Here is a 24254-nt window from a genome sequence, read left to right as displayed (position 1 = left end):
ATCTGCACATTCTCCTCATATTGTGGCCTAGTTGTCATGGACAGTCCTGCATTCAGCATTAGGCTATAACAAAAACAAAGAAAATCCACAGGTGATGGCGCTGTGCCAAACATCATGTTTAAATTAAGGAGAAAAGATTTATCATGTTGTTGATGTTGTTGGCTTCTGTCTGGATCTCTTCATCAACACTTCCGCTTCCATCTCTTATTGGAGAAGCTAAGATGTACAGAGAGGAGGGAAGGAAAATAAAAGCTTTGTAGCATTAGTGATGAGAACAGGGGTTAATGGTCTCATCATGCCATCTCATGTGAGCTTTGACTGTGGTATGATTGTTAAACATTTGTGTTGACAGAGATGCTCACAACCCGTATAATGACTACAGCAACTACAGAAAAAATGCACATCTAACATATTCAACCTCAAATAAGCAAACAACACCAGAAGTCTTAAGATTTCAGGTTTAAGTCCTGTGTTCCAGGAACCAAGGCTCTAAGGCTGTAGTGGCACATGTCCATCCAAACAAGGCAGATGAAAAAAATATACTATGGTCTGATGACGTTTTCCTTCTGCTCAGGCTACAGATGGGTATGACTCAAATTTGGCATCAACAACATGACCTCATGTGTCCTTGTGTCAACAGTCAGGCTGCTTGGTAGTGGTGTAATGGTGTGGAAAATGTTTTCTTGGCAAACCATGAGCCCTTAAGACCATCAGTCATGGACTGAATGCGTGTGAATAATGAAGCCAGCCATGTGTGCAGTATCTCCTTACGGCCATCTTCTTACAGCTACTTCTAGCAATGACAATGTGGCATGCCAAAAGCATCCACAGAAGTTTCAAAATGATAGTGCTTTTATTGAACTTCAGTGGCAACATCATTTAAAGTTCAGCCCAATGTTAGTATGACATTCACAATATAGTGTTTGCTGAGACATTGTGTAAGAAGTTCAAAAATTTTTTATTGGAGCTTTACTTCCTTCATCTCTGAGGGATTATTTTCGTGTGCATGAAATAACCATAAATCAACTTTTTTTCATTTTTATTTATTCATTTATTTCTTGGAAGTGAAAACATATTTTGGATTTCCAAATCTGATGCCTGTTCATTGTACATTTTAATAAGATCGAACAGATGTGATGTAGCATGATCCTGAATTATTTGATTCTTCACAGTAGTTGTTGGATTGTGTGATGGACTGAGCTGAAAAAGCAGGAGGAGTCAGGAATTATTAGAAAATTAGGGTTTTCATTTATTTAACCCCAAAAATTATATTTACAAAAGTAATAAATGTTGAACTCATATAAGAGGTCAAAGAAACGAAACTAAACTCAGGCAAAAACTGAACTTAACAAACCAAATGACTGCCCAAACAAACACAACTGACCTATACAAGAAATGACACACAGGGATATATATATATATAATGTCTGATCAGACCACTATGACACACGAGGGGTAACTACACAAAACACAATCGCAAACAACAAAAGATGCAGTACAGTCTGGTTTGTTAATAAACTAAACACTAAAGAAGACAATCAAAACTACTGAACCCTAATCTCAAATATTTAATTAAGTACAAATACTTTGTTTTTAATTAAAGAAAGCACACATTCTCCCCCTCAGCAGGAAGTGGTGGTACGGTCCAACTAGCCCTCTTGTATTTAACAGCTTCAAACCCAAGCCACTGCCTTTTGTCTGACAACTCCCAGGGATCATGGCAGGTAAGAAATAAAAACAAACAAACAAAGTAATGAACTATTATGAATACATTAGTAAACTAAATGTGCACGCTTACAAATAGAAGAAATGTCCATCCATCCATCTTCTTGGTCGTGGGGTCAGCAGTCTAAGCAGAGAAGCCCAGACCTCGATCTCCCCAGCCACCTCCTCCAGCTTATCCGGGGGAACACCAAGGCATTCCCAGGCCAGCCGAGAGATATAATTTCTCCAGTGTTTCCTGGGTCTGCCCCGGGGCCTCCTCCCGGTGGGACATGCCCGGAACACCTCACCCAGGAGGCATCCTTGTCAGATGCCTGAACCACTTCAGCTGGCTCATTTCGAAGAAGAAATGTATCCAAACCAAACAATAAACTTATTGAAACTTAAGTGTGTTATTGTGTTCAAATAAAAAAAATAAAAATACATAGAAGTTACCGACTTTAAAGTGTGGCCATGGGTTTGGCTATTACAGATTGGTTGTGACAACTGCATATTCATATGGTCTAACCTACTCTGGAGAAAGTTTATTTACACAAGATTAAAGGAAGAAGTTAAGCATCTAATATAAAAACTGTTTCATTCTTGCACAAAGAATGTATTTTGATTGGTGCACTTCGATAACATAGCTGCAGTACGAACAAAAGAAATGCAATCACAGACTTTTGATATGACACAAACAAGATAAATGCGATGCACTGGTACCATCTCTGAATATATAGGATAAGATTATATCATATATATGTACTAAGTTTTAATCGCATTCTTGATCTTGTCCTGACGTATGGCATAGAAACTGAACATTTAACAATAGTTCCCGAAAAACATCTTTTATCTTACCATTTCTTAATTACATTTAAACTTAACAGATTTTTTCCTATCCAGGGACTGAAGACAGTATTTACTGTAGATGGTGGTGATGGTGGTGATGGTGGTGGTGATGGTGGTATTTACTGTACAGTGCTAGGTGCCAACATATTGATCCTCATGGTGTATGACTCTGGATACTGTGGCTTCATAAAGGCCTCAATGAAGCTTGACATTTTGTTAGGATCAGATGAGCCGGAAACATACCTTAGTTATGCTGCAAAAGGCTTATGTTCGATTTTGTGCTTGAGTGGGGGAGCGGAAAGGAAGTCCACAGGGAGTCGCAAGCTGCTTGTCTACGTATAGTGTTTGCTATCAGTGGAGGCAGAAATAAAAGTATGTGGTACAGCCAGTCTGTGGACTACTCCTGGTTGTGCCGTTAGTGGTCAATCGGCCAACCATGGAGAGGAATGGATTTACAAATAGCTGAAGTGAAAAAAAAGCGTTAAAAACAATGAAACGTGAATTACTGCAGCAACGGTCTGTACTTTTATGGTTGCATTTTTGGTGTACTTCACTCAGTGATCACAACAGCATGCAATTATCTCAGGTGACTGAGTTCTGTTTTGGTAACCTAATTCTCTTGTGCCTTTGAAGAACCAAACCTCGATTAGCTTAACCAAGAGCCAGGATCATCCCATTGAATAAATCAACGTTGAATGGATGGTGAATGGGGCTATGCATAAGGCCATATCTGAAAATGCTGGCAAACTTGTGTTTTGTGATTGGTGGCCTGTTATCCAACATAGGTTAAGTGCTCAGTTTCTTCATGTCTGACTTAAAACCCTGTGCACAATTATCGAGATTTTTTTCAACCTTTATGTTATAATTTATTCACTTAATTTACTATGACACAATACACCCTGTAAATTAAATCATAATCCAATGTGACTACAATAATATATTATATTGAAAAGTAGCTGACCCTCAGGATGTGCTGCTAATGCTGACACACTGACATTTTCAAGTTATTGACAAGTTAACTAGTGACCTATAAGAGCAAAATCAGAGACCATTTAACTAGTTAAAGCCCCTGAAGTTTTTAAAGAGAGCAAAAGGTTGGGGGTCAGAGGGAGAGTTTACTGGATTATGGATTGTGAGCCACAAAAGAGCTTATGACTTGATCTTGGCTCAGTGCAGCTGAACTCTTTCTGCAAGTCCCAGCAAGTAGATCTCTGAGCACCGTTATTCTTTATTACCCAGGAAATTGGTACTGAATGCTAACACACAGACAAACACACACTGTTGCTCAGTTGTGCTAAACAAGCAGTGCAACATGCAAAACTGTATTTGTCACCCATCTTACCCATTTTCATCTACGTTTTGATCACTCTCAGGCTACATTTAATTCATTATTCCTTTTACATGATGCAAGCTAACCTAGACTTTACCCTTGGTGTCGGCCTTTAACATTTGACTCGATCTTTAGGACTCAATCTCTGTAGTTTATTCTGTGCAGTGTTATCTCTCACAGGCATGCCACCGAAACAACAAACGGTGTATTATCCTCGTTTTTCAACTTCCAGCTAACCAGCCAGCACAGGCAAGCCAAATTTTCCGGCTGTGCCCGGTTCCCGTTGTCATGGAGATGACGTCATGCTGCAGCACCGGGAGGAACGGCGCAGCCGCGGACGGAGGGAGGGGACGAGGAGCTTAAACCGCAGCCACAGCTCCTCCGCCATTCAGCCAGACTGCCGACTGATCCTGGAGGGCCAGGACTGTTCAATTGCAAATCCGGAGCCCACCGCAAGCTTCCCCCTGTTTCTCCAGCAGCAGCTCTCTGTGAGACACCCCACACCGCAGCGACAAAATGCGTGAGATTGTGCACCTGCAGGCCGGGCAGTGCGGGAACCAGATTGGAGCCAAGGTGAGAAAAACAAACGGATCCTTGTTGGCATGTCGTCTACCTGTTAACTGTAGTCGGTTTTATGTAACGAAACACAAGTTTATCCTTGCTGCTGCTGACGTGTATCCAAGCAAGAGGTCATGCTGCTCACAGGAAATACTAAATAGGTCAACATAGTGGGGTGGAAAGTCTTGAATAAGCGTGCAAAAGCATCCCTCAGGATGGGCGGTGGCAAGTCGAGACGTCCCCATTATTGTCACTTGATGCACTTTTAAATGAACGACAGCACATAAACGGGGACCACGGGGTGTTATCGGTGTAACACAGCATGCTGGATGAAGCTTATCTGTGTGTGAGAATATATTGATTTAGGCTGACAAATCATTATTCGGGAATTTAATGAATGAACTGACAGCAATCGTGTGTGTGTGTGTGTGTGTGTTAGGGGGGGGGGGGGACACACTGAGAGGGGTGTGGCTCAGACAGCGAATTGACAGGAACACCGGCAGACGTGCTGCCGTGCAATTTTTTTTTCCACATATGCAATCATATTTAATTATAATAATAAGTAGCGCTTTAGGCTGATATTGTATTACCCATCTTTTAAACCTGTCCTTTAAAGGTGTCTGTGAACCAAAGATGTAAGATGGCTTGAGAAATGTATTACACAAGATTCTGAGGTTGGATTGATAAAAATACTAACAAGGATAATGATTTTAATTCTGATTTTTTTTTTTCTAATTTTTCAATTCATTATTCCCAAATACCATCAGAACAGAGCAAAAGCAGCACACGTCACACCTTAGGAAATATTTACTCTTTAATATTTGCCCTTTGATTAAATTTGTTGTCAATCTTCTAAGCAATTAATCACGTGGTTGAGCTTCTATGGTTTAACAAGTACAGCAGGATATAAATAGCGTTGAATTTAGCTGTCGGCATTTGAATGTCTCGACACTGCCACAGCACGCATTTAACTGCTCTCTGGCTTGTCTGTCTCTAATCGACCTGTCTGCAGTTCTGGGAGGTGATCAGTGATGAGCATGGCATCGACCCAACAGGAACCTACCACGGAGACAGTGACCTGCAGCTGGATAGAATCAACGTCTACTACAATGAAGCTTCAGGTTGGAACTTTTGAAAGGCAGCTATTCACTGTATGTGTCGATCTTTGCTTTCGAATGGTCTATATTTGACCATTTTTAACACGTGACTTTGTATTGCAGGTGGAAAATATGTGCCGAGGGCCATCTTAGTAGATCTGGAACCAGGCACTATGGACTCTGTCCGCTCTGGGCCTTTCGGACAGATCTTCAGGCCAGACAACTTTGTCTTTGGTATGGGATAAACCACACAGACACACACAAAAACACACATAATTACATGCCTTATTGATTATACAGAATATAATGATAGCTGAAGTACTGGCTTTGACAAGTAAACAGTTTAAATAACAAACTTTGACATTTTGATAGCTAAATATACTTCTAGACAAACAAACCCTAGCTCAGCCGATCACAATGAACTTGTTCCTTCCAGGTCAGAGTGGAGCGGGTAATAACTGGGCGAAGGGCCACTACACGGAGGGAGCCGAGCTGGTGGACTCTGTTCTGGATGTGGTGAGGAAGGAGGCTGAGAGCTGCGACTGCCTTCAGGGCTTCCAGCTCACACACTCTCTGGGTGGCGGTACTGGCTCTGGTATGGGAACTCTGCTAATCAGCAAGATCCGTGAGGAGTATCCAGATCGTATCATGAACACCTTCAGTGTGGTGCCCTCTCCTAAGGTAGAGTGATTATGCAAACCATCTTTGCTGGCATCCGTTTGTCTCCCTTTGGTTTTCCTGATCTTTGCCTTTTCTGTCTCCAGGTGTCAGACACAGTGGTGGAGCCCTACAACGCCACACTGTCTGTCCACCAGCTGGTTGAAAACACAGACGAGACTTACTGCATTGACAACGAGGCCCTGTATGACATCTGCTTCCGCACCCTCAAGCTCACCACTCCCACTTACGGAGACCTTAACCACCTGGTCTCCGCCACCATGAGTGGGGTCACGACTTGCCTTCGTTTCCCCGGTCAGCTCAACGCTGACCTCCGCAAGCTGGCTGTCAACATGGTTCCCTTCCCTCGTCTGCACTTCTTCATGCCCGGCTTTGCTCCCCTCACCAGCAGGGGTAGCCAGCAGTACAGAGCCCTCTCTGTGCCCGAACTCACTCAGCAGATGTTCGATGCCAAGAACATGATGGCCGCCTGCGACCCACGCCACGGCCGCTACCTCACCGTGGCCGCTGTGTTCCGAGGGCGCATGTCCATGAAGGAGGTGGATGAGCAGATGCTGAATGTGCAGAATAAAAACAGCAGCTACTTCGTGGAGTGGATCCCCAACAACGTCAAGACAGCCGTGTGCGACATCCCGCCCCGTGGCCTCAAGATGGCCGCGACCTTTATCGGCAACAGCACTGCTATCCAGGAGCTGTTCAAACGCATCTCTGAGCAGTTCACGGCCATGTTCCGCCGCAAGGCCTTCCTCCACTGGTACACTGGCGAGGGTATGGATGAGATGGAGTTCACTGAAGCGGAGAGCAACATGAACGACTTGGTGTCCGAGTACCAGCAGTACCAGGATGCTACAGCCGAGGAGGGAGAGTTTGAGGAGGAGGGAGAGGAGGAGGTGGCCTAAGGCTGAAGTCACTCATTGTTTCTCATCTGCACTCATGACTCCATCCAACCATCCATCCGCTCATTCCGGTCCTACTCTGCTCTCTTTTTCTTTTCCTAGAGCACTGTCCTTTCCCAGTTTTCTTGTTCCTGTATTTTCTTAGTTCTTCCCGTTTCTGTCTGCCTCTTCTCCTCATATCTCTTGACCCCTGTCCCCCTTTCCTGCCAGAGTAGGACTCACACTTTAAACATGTAAACACAGTGCTCTTTTAGAGGTAGCTAACACAGATGTGTGCTTGTGGGTTATTTGTTAAATTGTTTTTATTTTGGAGGGTTTGTTTTGCTTAGTGTTTGTTAATTATCATCGGTTAAACAATTGCATACCTGGAACACATTCACTTCATTCAAATATTATGACTTGTGTAATTTGACATTGATTAAAATACATTTGTGGGAAAAATATCCATTTGTGTATTTACTTTTTTCTCTCACATTTGAAGTTGGTAAATGGCCTGTATTTGTATAGCGCTTTACATAGTCCCTAAGGACCCCAAAGCGCTTTACACACCCAGTCATCCACCCATTCACACACACACACACACACACATTCACACAAGTTCACTCTGATACACTATTATTAAAATAATACTTCAGTCTGGAAGAGAAAGAACTTGATTTTAACTTTCAGCCTCGATGTCACAGGAAGTAAATCAAAATGGAGCCCTACAACAGATTTAGGCAGTGTGGCTGCAGCAACACAAGGAGGCAGTATGACATTTGTGAGTGTGGTTCTTGTCTGAGCAGGATGTGCATGTGTTATTGTCGCCTCACTACTTCAGTATTTTGTTATGGTGTTCAGTTCTAATTCCTGCTTATGTGAGCAGTATCAAGAAACATATTTAGCTTTCTATGTCGGCTATATGATTTATACTAAAGTGAAACCAGCACCTTTCAGTTCCTCAGTAAAGGCTGCCATTACGTTGGCACTCGGGGAAAGGTTTAATACAGAGTGATTTATCAACAGGTTCCTGGCAACTGTTCTAATGTTAAAGTAAAGACTTATCCATTTTAAAAACTTAAATATGCAAATTTCCCAAAGTTTTTTGTAAGTTCTTTACTTTTGCAGCTGCTAATGTGAATATGTGGTTTTTGTTAAAAGTCAAATTTGCATTTAAAATGCATGAAGAACAAAAAACATTAAAAGATAAAGGAATTTTAAGCCAAGTGTCTATAAATGGCCTGAATTTTGATAGGTGGTCTTATAGCAGACGTCATTCACACACGAAAACCACACATACTGACATAGATCAGGAAGTGTTCTGTCATTCCAGTGCTGATTGAGCAGGCTGCTGTTACTGTTGCAGTCTCTGTCACTGTTACATCAGAGGTATGGTTGTCAACTAGTACACCTGCTGAAGACCTCTCTCCTCTTGGATGCCACACATGGACACAGTCGCATTTGGACAGTATGGGCTCCAGACTGAAGTAAGTAATTATGTCATTTTTGTGTGTCGACTTCCATCACCATCAGTATGCCCGTCAGTCTGTTCTTGCGGTTTCTATTACTTCCTCTCGCAACTGCACAGGAAGTTTCCTGTAGCAGTTCTGTCGCCTTCTATCTGTTGCCATATGCTTCACGGTACATTTGTTCTTGTTCACAGCAAAGAGAAAAGTTCCTCTTTCGTTCACACATATGACTCGTTTGTATTACTTGGCTGTTGATTTGTTCTCAACATTACACCTGGTTTATTTTTGTTTATGCTCAGAATCTTCTTCGTTTTGAGAAAATTTATGCTAGACGTGGTGTCAATTCGAAGCACTGTCTCAACATGTATATGACTATATTTGGTGGTTAATGGGTTTTAAGAATAAATTTGTGTCATTGCTCTTAAATCTCTTTCCTGTCAGACAAAACCCTGAGCGAACCTTCTACTGGTTCTTTGAAGCAACTTGCCCTGTAGCCAGAGACAAAGGTGAGGCCTCTGTGGTTTATCATCTGTTGCAGAGCAACTTAGCTACGCAGAGTGATTTGTCAGCACTGGACAAGTTGATTAAAATTGCTCTTCCATTATTTTCTGTAACTGTATAAACCTACCTTTTGTCATTTTCCTACATGACACACAGCACCGATTTGAATTTCAAGCACTTGGCTTCAAAAATAAAAGATGTTTTTTATTTATGTATTATAAAATCATTAAAACGTCACCGCTAGTCTTTATAAAGGTGTTTCTGCTTGCACTGAGAATTGTTCATGCTTCCTGTCATGTGATCAAAAAAACCCACACAGCCTGTGTAGTCAAACATGAACTACATAGAAAGATGGTGTAGTGATCCCTCTGACTGAGCAGCTGAGCATGTGCAGAAGACCTTAAATGCTAAATAATGTTTAAAAAGCATTATATTTATACATTTGGAATCATTTGCCACTACTTTTACCTCATTATTTTCTTTATTTTCATCATAGTTATTTTCTAAACTTTTAAAAGGCTGCTACAAAATAACTTCTAAATACATTTTAAATGTAGAATTAGCATTAGTATTTGTCCACTCACTTATTTTAATGTTACAGATCCTGGACTGCTGTTTCAGTTTCCAGAAGACTTCAATGATGAGGTAGCTTGTGTTTTCCTGCCCTTGTGAACAAACGTAATAATATTTATGCTTTAAATAAAAAAAAATAGCCTTTGTTTTGTTTGTGGGGTTTTTTTTACACAAAGTGAGAACCAGTGTTTTAAGTTGTTCAATATGAAGCTTTACTTCTTGTTTCAGTTAAATTCCTGAAACATCAGCTTACTGACATTCTCATCTACAATAGGGGAACACCTTAAAATCATATCATAACATAACATTGTATGTGCTTGTTAACTTACTGGTCCTCTAAACTTCGATGGCATGCCCCCCTCCCCCACTCAGGCCTGAAAACAAGCACAAAAAAGGTTCATGCCCCACAATTTTTTTTTTTTAAATCTTTACAACAACAAAAGCACTTCCAAATTGAAATTTAATGAATTAAAGTGCTCCACTTGTGTGGCCAAGCTGTAGTTAGATTACTTTCTGCTATGCACCCTGACAGAGATCACAGTATGCATCTAGATTATTTGTCCTGTTTCAAAATTGTTTCCCACTTTCTAGGAGTCCTGTCAAACATTGCCCAGGTTCTGCTTCCCGTATGATATACAAAGGTGAGTAGAATAAACTTGTTGGTTTACTTCAGACTGCATTTCTGTATCATTTGTGTTTCATATGTTGTCTTCTCTCTACATTTGTCTACTCAGAGTGAGAGATGGGGTGGCTGTGCAGCACTTTACTTTTGTTCTAACTGACCTTGAGGGATGTCAACGCTTTGGCTTTTGCCGTCTCACCAACAGCACACATACCTGCCTTTGCATTCTAAGGTACATTTCAACATGTGTTAAAAATATTTTAACACCAATTCTATTTGCATTACTTTCATTTTCAGGATACCGTTGTTAAAAAGTGTTGTGGTTGTGTTATTTTTATCAATGTTATTACAGCTATCTTCCATGGTTTGAAGTGTTTTACAAACTACTCAACAACTTGGCTGACTATCTCTCAAAAGGGCAGGTAAGATTCTCATGTGTAATATTTATCTTCTCCCACTTGTCTCTTAACCGCAGTTAAACTGTTAATAAAAGATGGACAAAGCATTTGTTGGTTTGTAAGATCGTATATTGAGACTAATAGCTGAGCGTTTTGTCCATTTCCATTTTCCTACACAAGGATTTGACTGAGAAACCAAGGACAGTGAATACTCTTATGGTAGTAACTTGTCAACTACAACATAGTTACACGTAGCAAATATACTTGCTGTATTGTATTCGACTCTCACAGGATTCTTGAATAATTCTGTATCAAATAAAAGAATGCAGGTTTAAAGCAGTTCTACATTAGCTTCACATTTCCAAGCAAGAGGCTTCGTCCATCTGTGTCCATGTAGCATCTATTTCAGTATGCTTAACATGACCACTTCATCTCTTCAACAGACCAGTGAAATGAAAGTTCTTTTGGCATCACTCTACAACCAGCCCCTTCCACTGGCTGCTGGATCCGTCACCCTGCAGATGGTAAGTCTCTAATTAGCCAACAAGAACTTGGAGTCACACAAAACTATACTGCTGTTTTCTGTCAGTGGTTAGTGTGTTGTTGTTTTTTTCTGAGGGAGAGCAGGTTTTGGTCAGCACAGAAGTGTCCCATCCTGTTGGACACTCAGAGAGACAAAAGGGGGTGAGTCCCACAGGAGTTCATGTGGTCTGGAATCACAGCTTTGTAGATACAGACTAACTCCTGCTGGAAAACTACAGTTGTCTGTGCTTGGTGGCTACAGCTGCAGACTAAAACCTTGTGTTTAAACCAAAGCATGCACAACATGCACTAATATCTGGCATTCCTTATAGCCTTTGGAACAATTTGTTTATTAATCCAAAAGCCATAAACATGCCATTATGTTACTGACCCCAACAACTGTTTTGTCTTATAAGAAATGCCTCTGTGTGGCCGAAAGCTGTAACAGGTTTTATTTTATGAATGTTTGTGCTTTTTTGAGTTTCATTCCAAAATAAATTGGTTACCTGAAAAACACATTTACTCACCTTGTGCAATTCCTTTGCATTTGCAATGGAGAATATATTTAGAAAGTTTCAGTCCTGGTTGATGGGGAAACTCTTATGATTACAATGGAAAAAGCAGGTGTTACATTAGTAGCATTTTTTTATGTAGTTCTAAATGTTAGTTGAGTTAAGTCAATTTAAATACATTGCTTTTGCAGAAAAATGCTAATCTTAAAGAGCAACAAAATTAAGTTTAAATCTCATGAAGGATTTCAAGAGTTGAGATTTGAGTTGAGTCAGAGGCTGTATATAAAGGATGGACAAAAACACCATGCTGTCGCAAACCAACAAACCATTGGTTTGTTGACTTCTGTTGTGAAACTTCAGGCTAATCATTTTTCATCAGTGTCCTAGTTTTTCAACAACACCCTATGAGAATCTCCACGCTTGTAAAATAGTGTCTTGTCAAATACTAGCCAAATGCCAAACCATATGCTGATTATTTTTATTATTATATTGGATTCCTAGGTGACTTTAGGATTTATATTTGATTATGATGCTTTGTATCAGCCTCAGATATGTATTTGCATTTATATGCTTAATCAGTGCTGTATGTGCCTGCTTTATGGGTGGTTGGGTTGGGGGAGGAGAGTTTTAAGGCTTGCTGTGTATACTTGATTATATTGCTTGTATCGTGCATCTCAGACATATACTTGTATCTTATAGCCTGTTAAATATTGTTTACTTGCCTAGGGACTGCAAGTGGAACATAGGTAGTAACTAAATATGGTAATGGCATGTGAGGTCAGTAAGTTTGTGCAAAGTTCCTGACAAATACAAAATGCAACTAAACCTAAAACTATTAAAGATGATGTGAAACTGGTGATTGTGGCCACAAACCTATTAGAAACATGTTCTCTGAGGTCATGCATTGAGTAAGTAACAGAATGACTTTCAAAAAGAATCCTACATAAATGATTTCATTTTGCAGCCAGATGTGCCATTGTCCGCTGCCCCCACCCTCCCCCCACTGGCTTCATTTTTAAGACCATGAAGCTACATCCATCTTTTATATACAGTCAGTGACTATTTTTTAGCTCACATAACTGTGTGTGCATGTGTAATTGATTGCTGTAGAGGGAATTTTGGAATGAAATACTAAATTATATGTCTATAACCTTTGATGTGTGCATATATGATGTGGAAGACACTAATCAGCATACTAAACCGTGTTGCTAAATGCAAAAACACTTCCCAAAAATTTCAGAGATATTATCTCAAGGATTACTGATAGTGTTGATAAAGTATGAGCAATGTTTTATTTCATATGTTTTGGCAGGTTCCATACTTCATCGCTCCAGACCCCAGAAGTCTCCCTTCCATACCTGAAAACGTAAGCATGGTTAGGTTAAAAATTTAAGGCTAAATTTTAAATTTCAACAAGCAGTGATGGATTATGTGAACACGCCTTTCCCCACTTCAAGCTAATATTTCTATCTGTTTCTTGTTTTATACACCAGAGGAACTTGACCGAGTTGATTGTGGCAGTAGACGTGGGGAACCTGCTTCAGCTGTATGCCAGTATGCTGTTTGAGAGACGCATCCTCATCTTTGCCAGCAAACTCAGCACTGTAAATTACACAATTCTCTTTTATCCATTGCTTTACTTTAAATGTATTTACATCAACTTTGTGGTATAAAAGAGAACTCCCATCCCCCTAACCCATCCATCACATTTGGTACATGACTAACATGAATTAATTTTCACACATCAAGCATAATGAAAAGTAACTAGGCCTTATCAGGTCTTAAAATGATATAATTACCAGCTCAGACGAACAAAAACACATGCCATATCCTCCAGAGAACCGAGGAAACAAAAGTATCTTTCAGTTGAACTGTTTTTGTCCACTACAGAGGACATGATGAGTAGGTCGGATCTCAAGAGGATATTAAATGCCAAAATGCAGAAGCAGCGTGTGTGAAAAACGAACTATACTCAGTGATTCAAGAGATTGTTTAACCACTTTTGTCAGCAATAACTTGAAGGAATTATTTTATGTATGACTTTGTCAGTCTCTCACATGATTGTGGAGGAGTTTTGGCCCAGACTTCTATACAACATTGCTTCAGTTAATTAAAATTTGTGCTGGAGTTTGATTGGGCCATGACAACACCTTCACTCTTTTATTTTTTTATCCATTCTACTGCGCATGTACTGTTGTTCGGTTCCATAACCCAGTTTTGGCTAATTTTGTCCTCTCAGTGACCGCAAAGTTCCCATGCCCTGCAGCTGCAAAAAAGCTCTAATCATCAATTTTATCTCTGTGCTTGATAGTTGCTATAATGTGTTTGTGTTTGGGTTGGTATGCAGTGTTGTGGCCAAACATCTCCAGTTATGTCTACTCTGTCCAAAGGACATTGTTTCAGAAGTCTTGTGGTTTGTTTAGGTGCAGTTTTGCACTCATGCCGTCATGTTCTTTTTACAGAGGCGAGGCATTGTCCTGGCAACCCTTCCAAACAAGCCATACTTCAAATTGTTCTGCCATGAACTTAACATAACATGTTACCTGAGGCGTGTAAAGTCTTAGACCAGTTGTTGGGATTGTAGCATCGTCTTATCATGGAGTAAATTTTCTTTAATTCACGGGAAGACTGGGAGTTGTCTTAAGTGTTTTCCACTTGTGAATAATATTTTTCATTTCTCGTGTCTCATTGTTGAGTAATGGATGTCAAATTGTTTGGAAATGGCCACATAAGTCTCCCCAAGCTCATGGGCAGTAATAGCTGCCTCACTATGATCATTGATGATGTCTTATGTTTTTTGGCATTGTATTAATACACACTTAAATACTCCACTCCAACAAACTGCCCAAACTTCTGATTTTGTTGATGATGAAGCAACATCTGCAGGCTACTTAACCCTTAATTTAACAACATACGTAGTTTTTCACACAATGCTTCTACGTTTAAGCTTAGTTTGTTGTAAATAAATAATGGCAGGTCATGTTGCTTGTTGATGTTCATCAGGTTATGTTTAATGTTCTGATATGTTAAAGCTTAGGATGGAGAGGGGCTGTGCTTTCCCTTTATGATTGTACAACTATGTTTGGTCAGCTGCCATTAAAGTCAGTAGCAACACTAGTATCTGCTGAATCCATGTAACTGGAAGTCAGACGTAGAGCAGCTAGAACATGTTTGAATCTATAGTTTTGTAGTCATACCTTGACCACTATTTTGGGCATGTGTCAAACCACACAGGAAGATTTGTGTGCTAAAGCTTTTCTCCATTTTGTGCGTTTAGCTGACATCCTGTGTGCATGCACTCAGTGCTGTGCTATACCCCATGTACTGGCAACACATCTTCATACCTGTCCTGCCACCGCACTTACTGGACTACTGCTGGTGAGATTTGTCTGTTTACGTGTTTAACTGCCTACCTATCTATCTACAAATCTGCCTTCCTGCCCACAGCTGTTTAATTGATATTTGTTTTTTAATGGTCACAGTGCACCCATGCCTTACCTGATAGGAGTCCACAGCAGTCTATCTGAGGTAAACTGCTGACCTTATACTTCAATATAAAGCCACTGCTAAACTCAAATCCTCCAAATCTGTCAGATTTGTCTTGAGATATTGAAGCCTAATCTGTTACTGTCTGTCTGACAGAGGGTGAGGAGTCGTGGGTTGGAGGAAGTTGTTATTCTGAATGTGGATACTAACACCCTGGAAACCCCTTTTGATGACCATAAAAGGATACCTTCAGATGTGGTAATAAATAGTCTTAGTTTGTGTGATGATGCATAAGCTGCTTCTTTTGTTTCCACACTTTTTTATTTTAAGCAGGAAAGTGTGATTTCACTAACTATTTTCGCCCATTCACTGCAGCCCTACACGCTACTTTGATCTTCAACATTCATAATCTTCAACTGGACCCATGTGAGAATAGCTTAGATGACTGTCTGGTAAACTTGATTTGCCTGCTACAAAATCTGACAATCAGGCAGCATCCTGGCTGAAATCAAACACTGGACTATTTCAGGGGTGTCAAACTCATTTTACATGGTGGACCGCATATAGCCTACTTTGATCTTAAGCGAGCTAGATCAATGAAACTCCCCTTTCTGTCAGTGTCAATTACATATTTAACTTTGTTTTTCCACAATGAAGAAAAAAAAGGAAATCTGTCAGCACGACTCTTCAGACTTAAAGTGAAAGAAATAAAATCACATTAAAAGTTCTGGTAGCTTATTGCCCAGACATTTTTGTTTTAAGCTGTAATCTTAAAAACTGAAATTTCTATACTAAAATCTGAAAAAGTGAAAAACAGAAACTTTTATGTTTTTCACAAAGTTACCGAGGTTTCATTAGGGACATAGCTAAGCATTTTACAATTTAGCATAATTTTGTAAGTTGAAATTTCTTCAGTACTGAATAGCAGAAATTAGGCTTTCATGTCAGCGGTTATATTTTTTGGGGGGGACTCAGTGGCCGACAACACTGTTCACAATGGTGAACTGTAATAAGCAAGCGAATAAAGCAGGAAACATCACTGTCAATTTTTTTATGGGAAACTGGTATCAAAGCACAGCGAGAGATAGATATAATTGCACACGTTTGATATCCCATCCAACTATTTTAAACATTTCTGAAGCGAACTAACTCACGTTATGTACTAAAGTAAGGACGGGCAGGTTTGGACAATTCCCCAGCATATTCTCTTGATTTCACCTCCCTTTTAGTGGTAAAAATGACAATAGAATATAATGATGCTACTTAGGGGACAGGTGTTATGATGAAAACTAGGCTCAAAACCTATAAAAAGGAAACAAGAGTCCTCTTAACACATTTGAAATAGTGTTTACATGTGAAGAACATGAGACAAATAAGACCACTAATAAACATAGTTTACTAGTTATGGTTTAAATACATTTAATTCACAGTATACATTACAGTTGGACCAATCAGTGCTTTTTAGACTGCCTTGGGTACTGGAAAATCACAAAGTTTTATCTCTGAGCAGGGACATACTGGGCCCAGAAACTGTGCTAAAAGAACAAAATTTACACCATGCAAGATTGTCGAGTTGCTCAAATAGTTTTTAAGCCCCTGAGCGCATATATATTAATAAACATATTACAGATATAAATACAGATGCTGTATGTGTCCAGATGTCCGGATTGAAGATGTGTTTGAAGCGCCAAGCGGTGTCACCTGGATGTGGTGTTTCTCAGGCCTTCCTGAAGGCTCAGGCTCTGCTCTTTGGAGGCTACAGGGATGCACTGCAGCCTAATGAGGTCTGTCATACATGAAATACATATCGGTATTTATATATGTATTTAGAAAATCAATTTAGGCACTTTTATTTCCACATTTCCCAACATGTTTAATTTAAATTCTCTAAGTATTCTGCAGCTCTGCACATCTGTTATATCAGTATTTATTTTTAGGAGTAATTCTTCTTTTGTTGTTCATGGCCGTCTCTATGTGTTGCTTATTGCAGGAAGGAGAAATATGTTTCTGCGAAAACCTGTTTTCAGATCACAAATCTCCGAGTATGAAGCAGTTTCTTCAGAGTGCTGTTCATTTGCAGTGCTTCAAACAGGTAAACACTGCCCTCTGCTGTACACTTAATGCAATTGTAATAGTAGCTGAGCAGTGGTTGGACAGAGATTTAGAAAATGTTCGAGGTGATTGTATAACAGCCATTGATAGAGATGTGTAATTTGATAGATTGTGTTATGCTAAACAGATTACTATTTTTTAAAAATAATAATAATCATTATTTTTTACATAATTAACAAAAAAGATTTTGAATTTGGCGTGAAGTCAGGCCAAGCATCTTCATGTCACTATAAATGAGTGAGCTGTTTTATTGATGCTGTATATTTGTTCGTTTTTTCAGTTCATCGATGCTCGTCTGGATATTCTGAATAATAAAAATGAACCAGATGATCTCTTTGAGGAGGAGATTATAAAGTGTGAATCCACAGCAGGTGTGTATCTGTATCTTTACCTGTGTGGTTGTGCATGTGTATGTGTATGTCCATTTTTTTCATTGCTTGCTTATGAAATTATTTCTTTATGTAGGAAGAGGTAAATCCTATCAACAGTTAGTTGGTAATTTAAAGGTAAGTTCACTTAATCTTCAAAGAAACACTAATGCATTTGGCATCATCTTGGCAAAAATTCTTGCATTTGTACTTTTGACAGAAAGGAGGAGGTGCTCTCATCCTCAACATGAAGTCCAAAGCAAACATGAGAGTGAGTACAGTGTTGAGGTGTTTTTTTTTTAAAATTATTATTCTGAACTAATACTATGATTATGTTGCGCTGCTGTAGGTCTGCTACTAATCTGTTTATCTGCTTATCTCTTCTAGGCCAAAGTTCTTGCCAAGTCAGGTCTGAAAAACCTGCTGATACATAAGGTGAGCGCATGTTCATGTGGGCAAATGCTTTGATGGATAAAAATTATACTGTGTTTTTAATAAACTTTTGTTTTGTGTTTGATGCAGGTTAATGATGAAGAGCACACCCTTCAGAGAGGTGGATCGGTATCACACCGCCGTGCCCAATCTGACTGCCTGCAGAACCGCCTACCAATCACACAGCACTTCGGGAGGGTGAGATACCACAATTTAATCTCATGCACTAAACCCACATCTGAAAAAAAAAAAAAAAAAAAAAAAAAAATCACTCTTTTAAAATCTAGATATCTACACTCACTGGCTTTATTAGGTACACCTCATTGCATTTAGGCATGTAAAAGTGATCAAGATGACCAGCTGAAGTTTAAACCCAGGATGAGAATAGAAGAGGAAGATGGTTTAAGTGGCTTTATAGATGGCGTAGATTGGTGTCAGATGGGCACCCCAGTGTTTCAGAAACCACACAGCTGTCTGTCCAGTTTTAATGGTCTGACAAAGAGAAAATATTTAGAGAGTCACAATGCTCCACGTAAAAATTGCTTGTTGTTGTCACATCGCCACATTGCTTAAAGCTGAGAGGAGGGCAGCCATTATTCAAATAACCTTTTATTACACCCAAGGTATGCAGAAAAGCATGTCTGAAATAACAATACATTAAACATTAAAGCAGATTTAAAAAAAAATCTTACAGCAGAACATGACCACACGGTATTATTCCTGTCAGTTAAGAACAGGAAACTGAGGCTACAATTTACAGACTCACCAAAATTGGGAAAGAGATGATTGGAAAGGCCTTGACTAATCTGATGAGTCTTCATTTCTACTGCAACATTTGGATGGTAAGGTCAGAATTGCGCATAAACACCATGAAGCATGGATCCATCCTGCCTTTTTTCAACAGTTCAGGCTAAAATTGCCTGCACAGTCACCAGATCTCAATCCAATAGAGGATCTCAGGGATGTAGTGAGATGGATTTCCAGCACTTGTGTGCAGCCAACAGATCTGCAGTAACTGCAGGATATTATCATGTCAATACAGACCAAATTCTCTGAGGAATGTTTACAGCACCTTGTTGAAGTTATGAAAGCAAAAAGGAGTCTAACCCAGTACTAGCAAGGTGAACCTAATAAAGTGGCCAGTCAAGATATAATATAAATATAACCCTGTGACCTCATTTGCTTCTGTATTGTTTTATATTATTCTTATAACATCTGAATGGTTTTCTTGTGGAAAAATTGTATTACCAAACCTTTGCTTTGTTGTTCCATCATGTCAGTCACGTCCCCGTCGACCTGCTCATAAATCTAAGACTCCTAGAGACAAGGACATCATGAAAGACAGTGAAGATACATGGGATGGGTAAGCTGTGATGAAATATATTCACTCATCTACAGAGTGTTTTAGAATACACTGAGGCTGTTACAGCTTAAGCCAGCATTGTATTAACTGCCTAGCTGTACTAAATGTAGCTGTACTTGTTCAGTTCAATTTATGTAGTGCAAATTCACAACAACAGTTGTCTCTTGGCACTTTATATTGTAAGGTAAAGAATCTACAATATTAATAAGAAACCCCAGCAAACACACAGCTCCTTGCCAAATGGCAATAGTGGGAAAGAAAAACTCCCTTTTAACAGGAAGAAACCTCCCAGGAAGTCAGGTAGGGGCAGCATAAAAGAAACACTATGAGAGAAAAAGACAGAGTGCAATAATTACCAATGATTAAATACAGTAGTCCTGTTTATAAAGGAGTAATTTAAAAAAAAAAAAAAGTGAGTAAAAAAGAAACGCTCAGTGTATCACAGGATGTCCCCCAGCAGCCTAATAAATAATCTGTGTGCTGTCTCCAAACTGGGAGCTGGTTCTGTAGAAGAGGGATAGCTGAAAGCTCTGCCTCCCAGTCTACTTTTGAAAAGTCTAGGAGAGACGGATGGGATGGAGTTCTCCACACAAGACCAGGATTTCTCCAGAATGTTTCCCAGTTATTTATGAAACACACACCATTTTTGGACACCACTGAGACAGTGAGAGGTTTAAGGAGAACATGACAGGAACACAAAGTAATAGAGTGAATGTACCATTCACCAACTGCTTTTCAGATTAGGGTTTAAAACAAAAACGGATAAAACCAGATCAAACAGGATTCAGACTCCTTCCCTTTTGCCAATTTTTTGACTTTAAATAAATAAAATGGAAATAGGGGTGGGCGGTATAAATGGTATATGGTAGAAATGATATAAATTTGGCCAACGATAGAGATTTTGACTATATCGCTCTACCGCGATAGCGCATGTTGATGGTGTCATCAAGCTGCGCCTGTTTTGGTCAAAAGCATTGCAGCCGCTGCAAACAACATCATCTGCAAATTATGCCTGGCGGCAGTAATAGCAAAGAGACAAAGCACTTTTGGAATATGGGGAAAGCCAAAAACTGTGCTTCCTCCACTTCCCTACCATTGATTCATTACTGCTGAATTCTCTCGCAGCTGCTCTATTCCAATGTTGTTGCAGTATATTAATGACTAACCTCGTATTGTGCATGGATTATCTCAATTGTTCTCCTGACTGAAGTTTGGTCCGTTTATATCATCCTGCCATGCAATTGCATTTGTCCCTAACCATCAGAAACCCTCACGTTAACTTTTATCGAGTGGAAAAACATTAGCGGCCATCCGTCAGCTTCACTGTGCTAATGTTATGCTAACATAGCTGTTTTGCTAGCGATCACGTAGCACATCCATACCACCATACATACCAGCTAGTCCGACTTCAGTAAACCTACAAACATCACTGCTGTTTAGTTTTCTGTCTTCATTTATGTTGGAAGTGATAGCAGAGCTGTACGTTTGAATTTCTCCAGAAATCTCTCAGTCAGAACATGTCATATCATGTTTAGGTCGGAGCTAGCGAGCTAATGTCCTGCTAACTTCTAACTCCGTTAAATTTAATACATTCTGTTTTCATGGATGCCTGGATGTTAAACTTAATTGTTACACCTGGTAAAGCAGCAGCTGATCATTTGATTTAAGATGAAAGAATATAGACAGTTTTTAACTCTCAGTGATGCCGCAGTGTAGGGCCCAGATTACTCCGCGAGGCTCCTGACTACGGTAGCCGTAATACTCCAACAATCCATCAAGCGGTGCACCTTCATAGCTTACCAAAGTCGTACTAAAACGTTTTTGACAGATTTCTGCGCGCCGTGTACTACATAAAATCAGTTCACGGTCAGTAAGCACAACCAGAATTCTGACATAAGGCACACTGTCGATTTTTGAGAAAATTAAAGGATTTTAAGTGAACCTTATAGTGTGTAAAATACGTTATACAGAAGAAAAGAATATATCGCGATATATATCGTTACCACACATGCTTCAAATTATACCGTGATATGGATTTTAGGCCATATCGCCCAGCCCTAAATGGAAATATCAAGTCCTTAAAGCTGTACTCTGCAAGTAAAAACAAGTGTATAAATAACTAAATATTATTACATTAACATTCAGACTTTTACAATCCACACATGTGTTTTGATGTGAATTGTATGTTTTAATTACATTTTAGATGTTTGTAAAACTCTAAGTTTAACATTCAATTTTACAGGTTAGGAAGGGTTTAGAAAGACATGTGGTTTATGGACAATCCATCAATTCACATAGTCAAAACCAAGCCTTCATATCTAAGCAACTCTCTGAAGACCTAAATAATAAACTGCGGAGAAGAGTTTATCAAACAGCATGTGGAAAGAAAACTGTGTAGAACTCCAAGAATATGTTAGAAGAGCATCGGGCACTAATTATCATTTGGATAATATACTGTATCTTTACAGTGGAGAATTTTTGTTCATACCGTTTTGTTTGTTGCTATCATTTCAGAGCTATGTCTGGGTCCAGGACTGAGCCTGACTCTGAGCTCCAGAAGGATGAAGAAGAAGAAGAAGATGAGGAGGAGGAAGATGCACTGCTGTGTGATGAAGAAGAGATGGATCTTCTTGGGGAGATCTTTGATACACTGAGCTCTCGTAGCTCCCATGACCGTGGCCTGCTGTACGGCACCCGCAGCCTGGATCTGTTTGGGCCAGACAGCCATGACTTTATCACACGGGTAAGAAAACGGGTACACGTGTCCCTAACACACACACAAGTGAATGCAATTTCTGATCTGTCTGTGTTTTCCAGCGTGTTCCAACCAATCCAAGCCAAGAGAGCTTGTCTCTGTCCATCAGTGGCAGTGGCAGCTTGCACAGCTGGAATCTGGAAACAACAGAGGAGTTATCAGACCTGACAGCAGACACTGACTGGCCATGCATGGACACTAGTGTACCAGAGGAGGAAGGGTTGGAGAATATGAATATGCAGTCAGAAAACAAAACAGAAGAGCCAAAAAATGGACAGAGGCAGGACGGAGAAAAACAGGAAGAAGTGACAGGAGCAATAAATGGGAATCAAGCAGAGGAAACTGATGATCAAAATAAGTTTAAGGAAGTAAAGTTAGAGGAAAATATAGAGAAACAAGATCCGGGAGAGGGTGTAAGTTTATGGGAGGACCCGGTTAATGAAATATGTGCCAAGAGCGATGAAGGCTTAAAAGAAAACAAAGAGGATGAGCAAAATCAGACAGAGGAGGTAATTGCAGAACCTGAGATGGAAAGAGAAACACATGAAAGTCCAAAAGCAAGAGAAGAAGAAAAAGAGAGCCAACTGGAGAAAAATGAGGTGGTAAGAGGATCTTTAAGCAAACTTATAAACCCAAATCCTAAACATCCCAACTCTGTTGAAGAAGAGCAAAATCAAGGGAAGGAGGCCGTTCCAGATACTACAGTCTCTCCTGGGCCTCAGATTCCTGCTGTTGACCCTAACCCTACATCAGTTCAAGAAAAAAAGATTGAAGTAGCTACAGAAAAACTGGAGCAAGAGGTGAAGCAGACCCCCTCTCCTCCTAAAGTGCTATCTGCTGCAGCACGCTTTCAGTCTCAAGGATCCACCCAAAGCTTCCAGGTAAAGTCCAGGGTTAAGGCCTTCACTGAACCTGGGAAACCTTGCACTGTGTTCAGAAACAGGGAGAATGCACAAATGCCATGTGACTCAAATACATCAGAAACAAACAACCGCACGGAGGAAGCTGAAGAGGAAGAACGACCTCCAGTCAAAGTGTCAGAACTGAAGAAGAGATTTGAAGCTTAAACAATGCTGGTTACATTCTAGTTTTTGTTACTTAAAATCCAATTAAATTGATACATTTGGTTTCTCTCTGCATTTCCCCTGCCTCTCCGTTACTCTTAATCCCAAGCCCATTTGGTTTTACTGAAAATATAAATTATGAAATAAAAGTCAACAATGTAGTGTTATTTAAAGGCTGACCTCTGTAAATTGTAGCAAATGTTACTCAAATGAGGGTGAATGTTGCACTTGGGGATAAGTTTCAGATGAACATTTTGTGCATTAGTATTTATGAATATAACAAGCTGCAGTGTATACAAACACAAAGTAATGAAAAAAAGAACAATGTTCCCATTTTAAGTAGTTTTGGACTTTTTAAAGGCCGTCTCTCTACAATAACAAAAACAATACTGCCACACTCTTACAAACTGGCTGTTTTCTTAGTATGTAAACACATTTTATTGCTTGTATATTTTATACTTGGTGAAATGGTTAATTACTTAGAATTAAGACAGCATGGCTGAAATAAATAAGAAGAAAGTAAGAAAAATGCATGAAAAATGTTTTTCCTGTTGCCTGCTGGGATTTGTGTGGAAAAGGCATGCTATCCATCAGATTCTTTAATAAAAACTGACGCATTCTGGGTATTTACATTTTGCGACCATTTCACTTACGATCTGAATAACCTGAACTTGAATAAAATAAATACTTTAAAAACTGCTTCAACGCTCCAAGACGATGGGCAACAAGCAGGAATACTTGGTGTGCACATTGCAGTTTATTTACATAACACCTTGTGAAACATGCATTTTGATTTGTTTTAGATTAAGTTGAGCTTTTCCTAAGTTATATGAAAGTGCATCACAGTCAATCTTTTAAATCAATATTTCTTATAAATGCAAAAAACGTGTAAAAATATACATTTTTATATATAAATACACAGAACAGGCCGCACAGAAAAAATACTAACCTGCGTACAAATACAAAGTGTTATTTAACTCATGTTCCTT

At 39.6% G+C, this 24254-nt stretch overlaps 2 protein-coding genes across 3 annotated transcripts; both read left to right on the top strand.

Moving 5' to 3' along the window:
• The first annotated feature begins 4215 nt into the window (after positions 1-4215).
• LOC147328252 (tubulin beta-4B chain-like) lies at positions 4216-7552 on the top strand. The gene is made up of 5 exons (XM_086296487.1): positions 4216-4453; positions 5451-5559; positions 5659-5769; positions 5972-6216; positions 6300-7552. The coding sequence occupies exons 1-5, from the start codon at positions 4397-4399 to the stop codon at positions 7110-7112; spliced, it is 1335 nt and encodes a 444-aa protein (XP_086152613.1). The 5' UTR covers positions 4216-4396; the 3' UTR covers positions 7113-7552.
• A 137-nt stretch (positions 7553-7689) lies between these two features.
• dennd1c (DENN domain containing 1C) lies at positions 7690-24254 on the top strand. Of its 2 annotated transcripts, XM_086296484.1 has the most exons (23): positions 7690-8575; positions 8999-9063; positions 9660-9703; positions 10223-10272; positions 10366-10485; positions 10606-10675; positions 11095-11175; positions 11270-11335; positions 12998-13051; positions 13179-13289; positions 14963-15063; positions 15168-15213; positions 15328-15429; positions 16830-16955; positions 17162-17263; positions 17564-17654; positions 17749-17789; positions 17872-17922; positions 18039-18086; positions 18174-18281; positions 19364-19446; positions 21961-22189; positions 22264-24254. In XM_086296484.1, exons 1-23 carry the CDS (start codon positions 8559-8561, stop codon positions 23266-23268), a joined length of 2811 nt encoding a protein of 936 aa, XP_086152610.1. In that variant the 5' UTR covers positions 7690-8558; the 3' UTR covers positions 23269-24254. The 2 variants fall into 2 exon arrangements, with proteins under 2 accessions (XP_086152610.1, XP_086152612.1); XM_086296486.1 differs by lacking the exon at positions 11270-11335 and having other exon boundaries at positions 22264-24251.

This window comes from Aulonocara sp. 'chitande type north' Nkhata Bay, linkage group LG6, assembly GCF_057382095.1.
Source record: "Aulonocara sp. 'chitande type north' Nkhata Bay isolate Kocher_YH1m ecotype deep benthic linkage group LG6, A_spYH_male_GT1.1, whole genome shotgun sequence".
Lineage (NCBI taxonomy): Eukaryota > Metazoa > Chordata > Actinopteri > Cichliformes > Cichlidae > Aulonocara > Aulonocara sp. 'chitande type north' Nkhata Bay.
The sequence above is the reverse complement of the archived record's forward strand: the minus strand, read 5'-3'. Positions and strand labels throughout refer to the sequence as shown.

Excerpts from the sequence above, each read along its gene's own strand:
- dennd1c (XM_086296484.1), top strand. Across the intron at positions 13,052-13,178 it reads TCCCTTCCATACCTGAAAAC|AGGAACTTGACCGAGTTGAT; the intron begins GTAAGCATGGTT and ends TTTATACACCAG. Across the intron at positions 17,790-17,871 it reads AGTTAGTTGGTAATTTAAAG|AAAGGAGGAGGTGCTCTCAT; the intron begins GTAAGTTCACTT and ends TACTTTTGACAG.
- LOC147328252 (XM_086296487.1), top strand. The coding sequence starts at position 4,397 with ATGCGTGAGATTGTGCACCTGCAGGCCGGGCAGTGCGGGAACCAGATT. Across the intron at positions 4,454-5,450 it reads GGAACCAGATTGGAGCCAAG|TTCTGGGAGGTGATCAGTGA; the intron begins GTGAGAAAAACA and ends ACCTGTCTGCAG. Across the intron at positions 5,560-5,658 it reads CTACTACAATGAAGCTTCAG|GTGGAAAATATGTGCCGAGG; the intron begins GTTGGAACTTTT and ends TTTGTATTGCAG.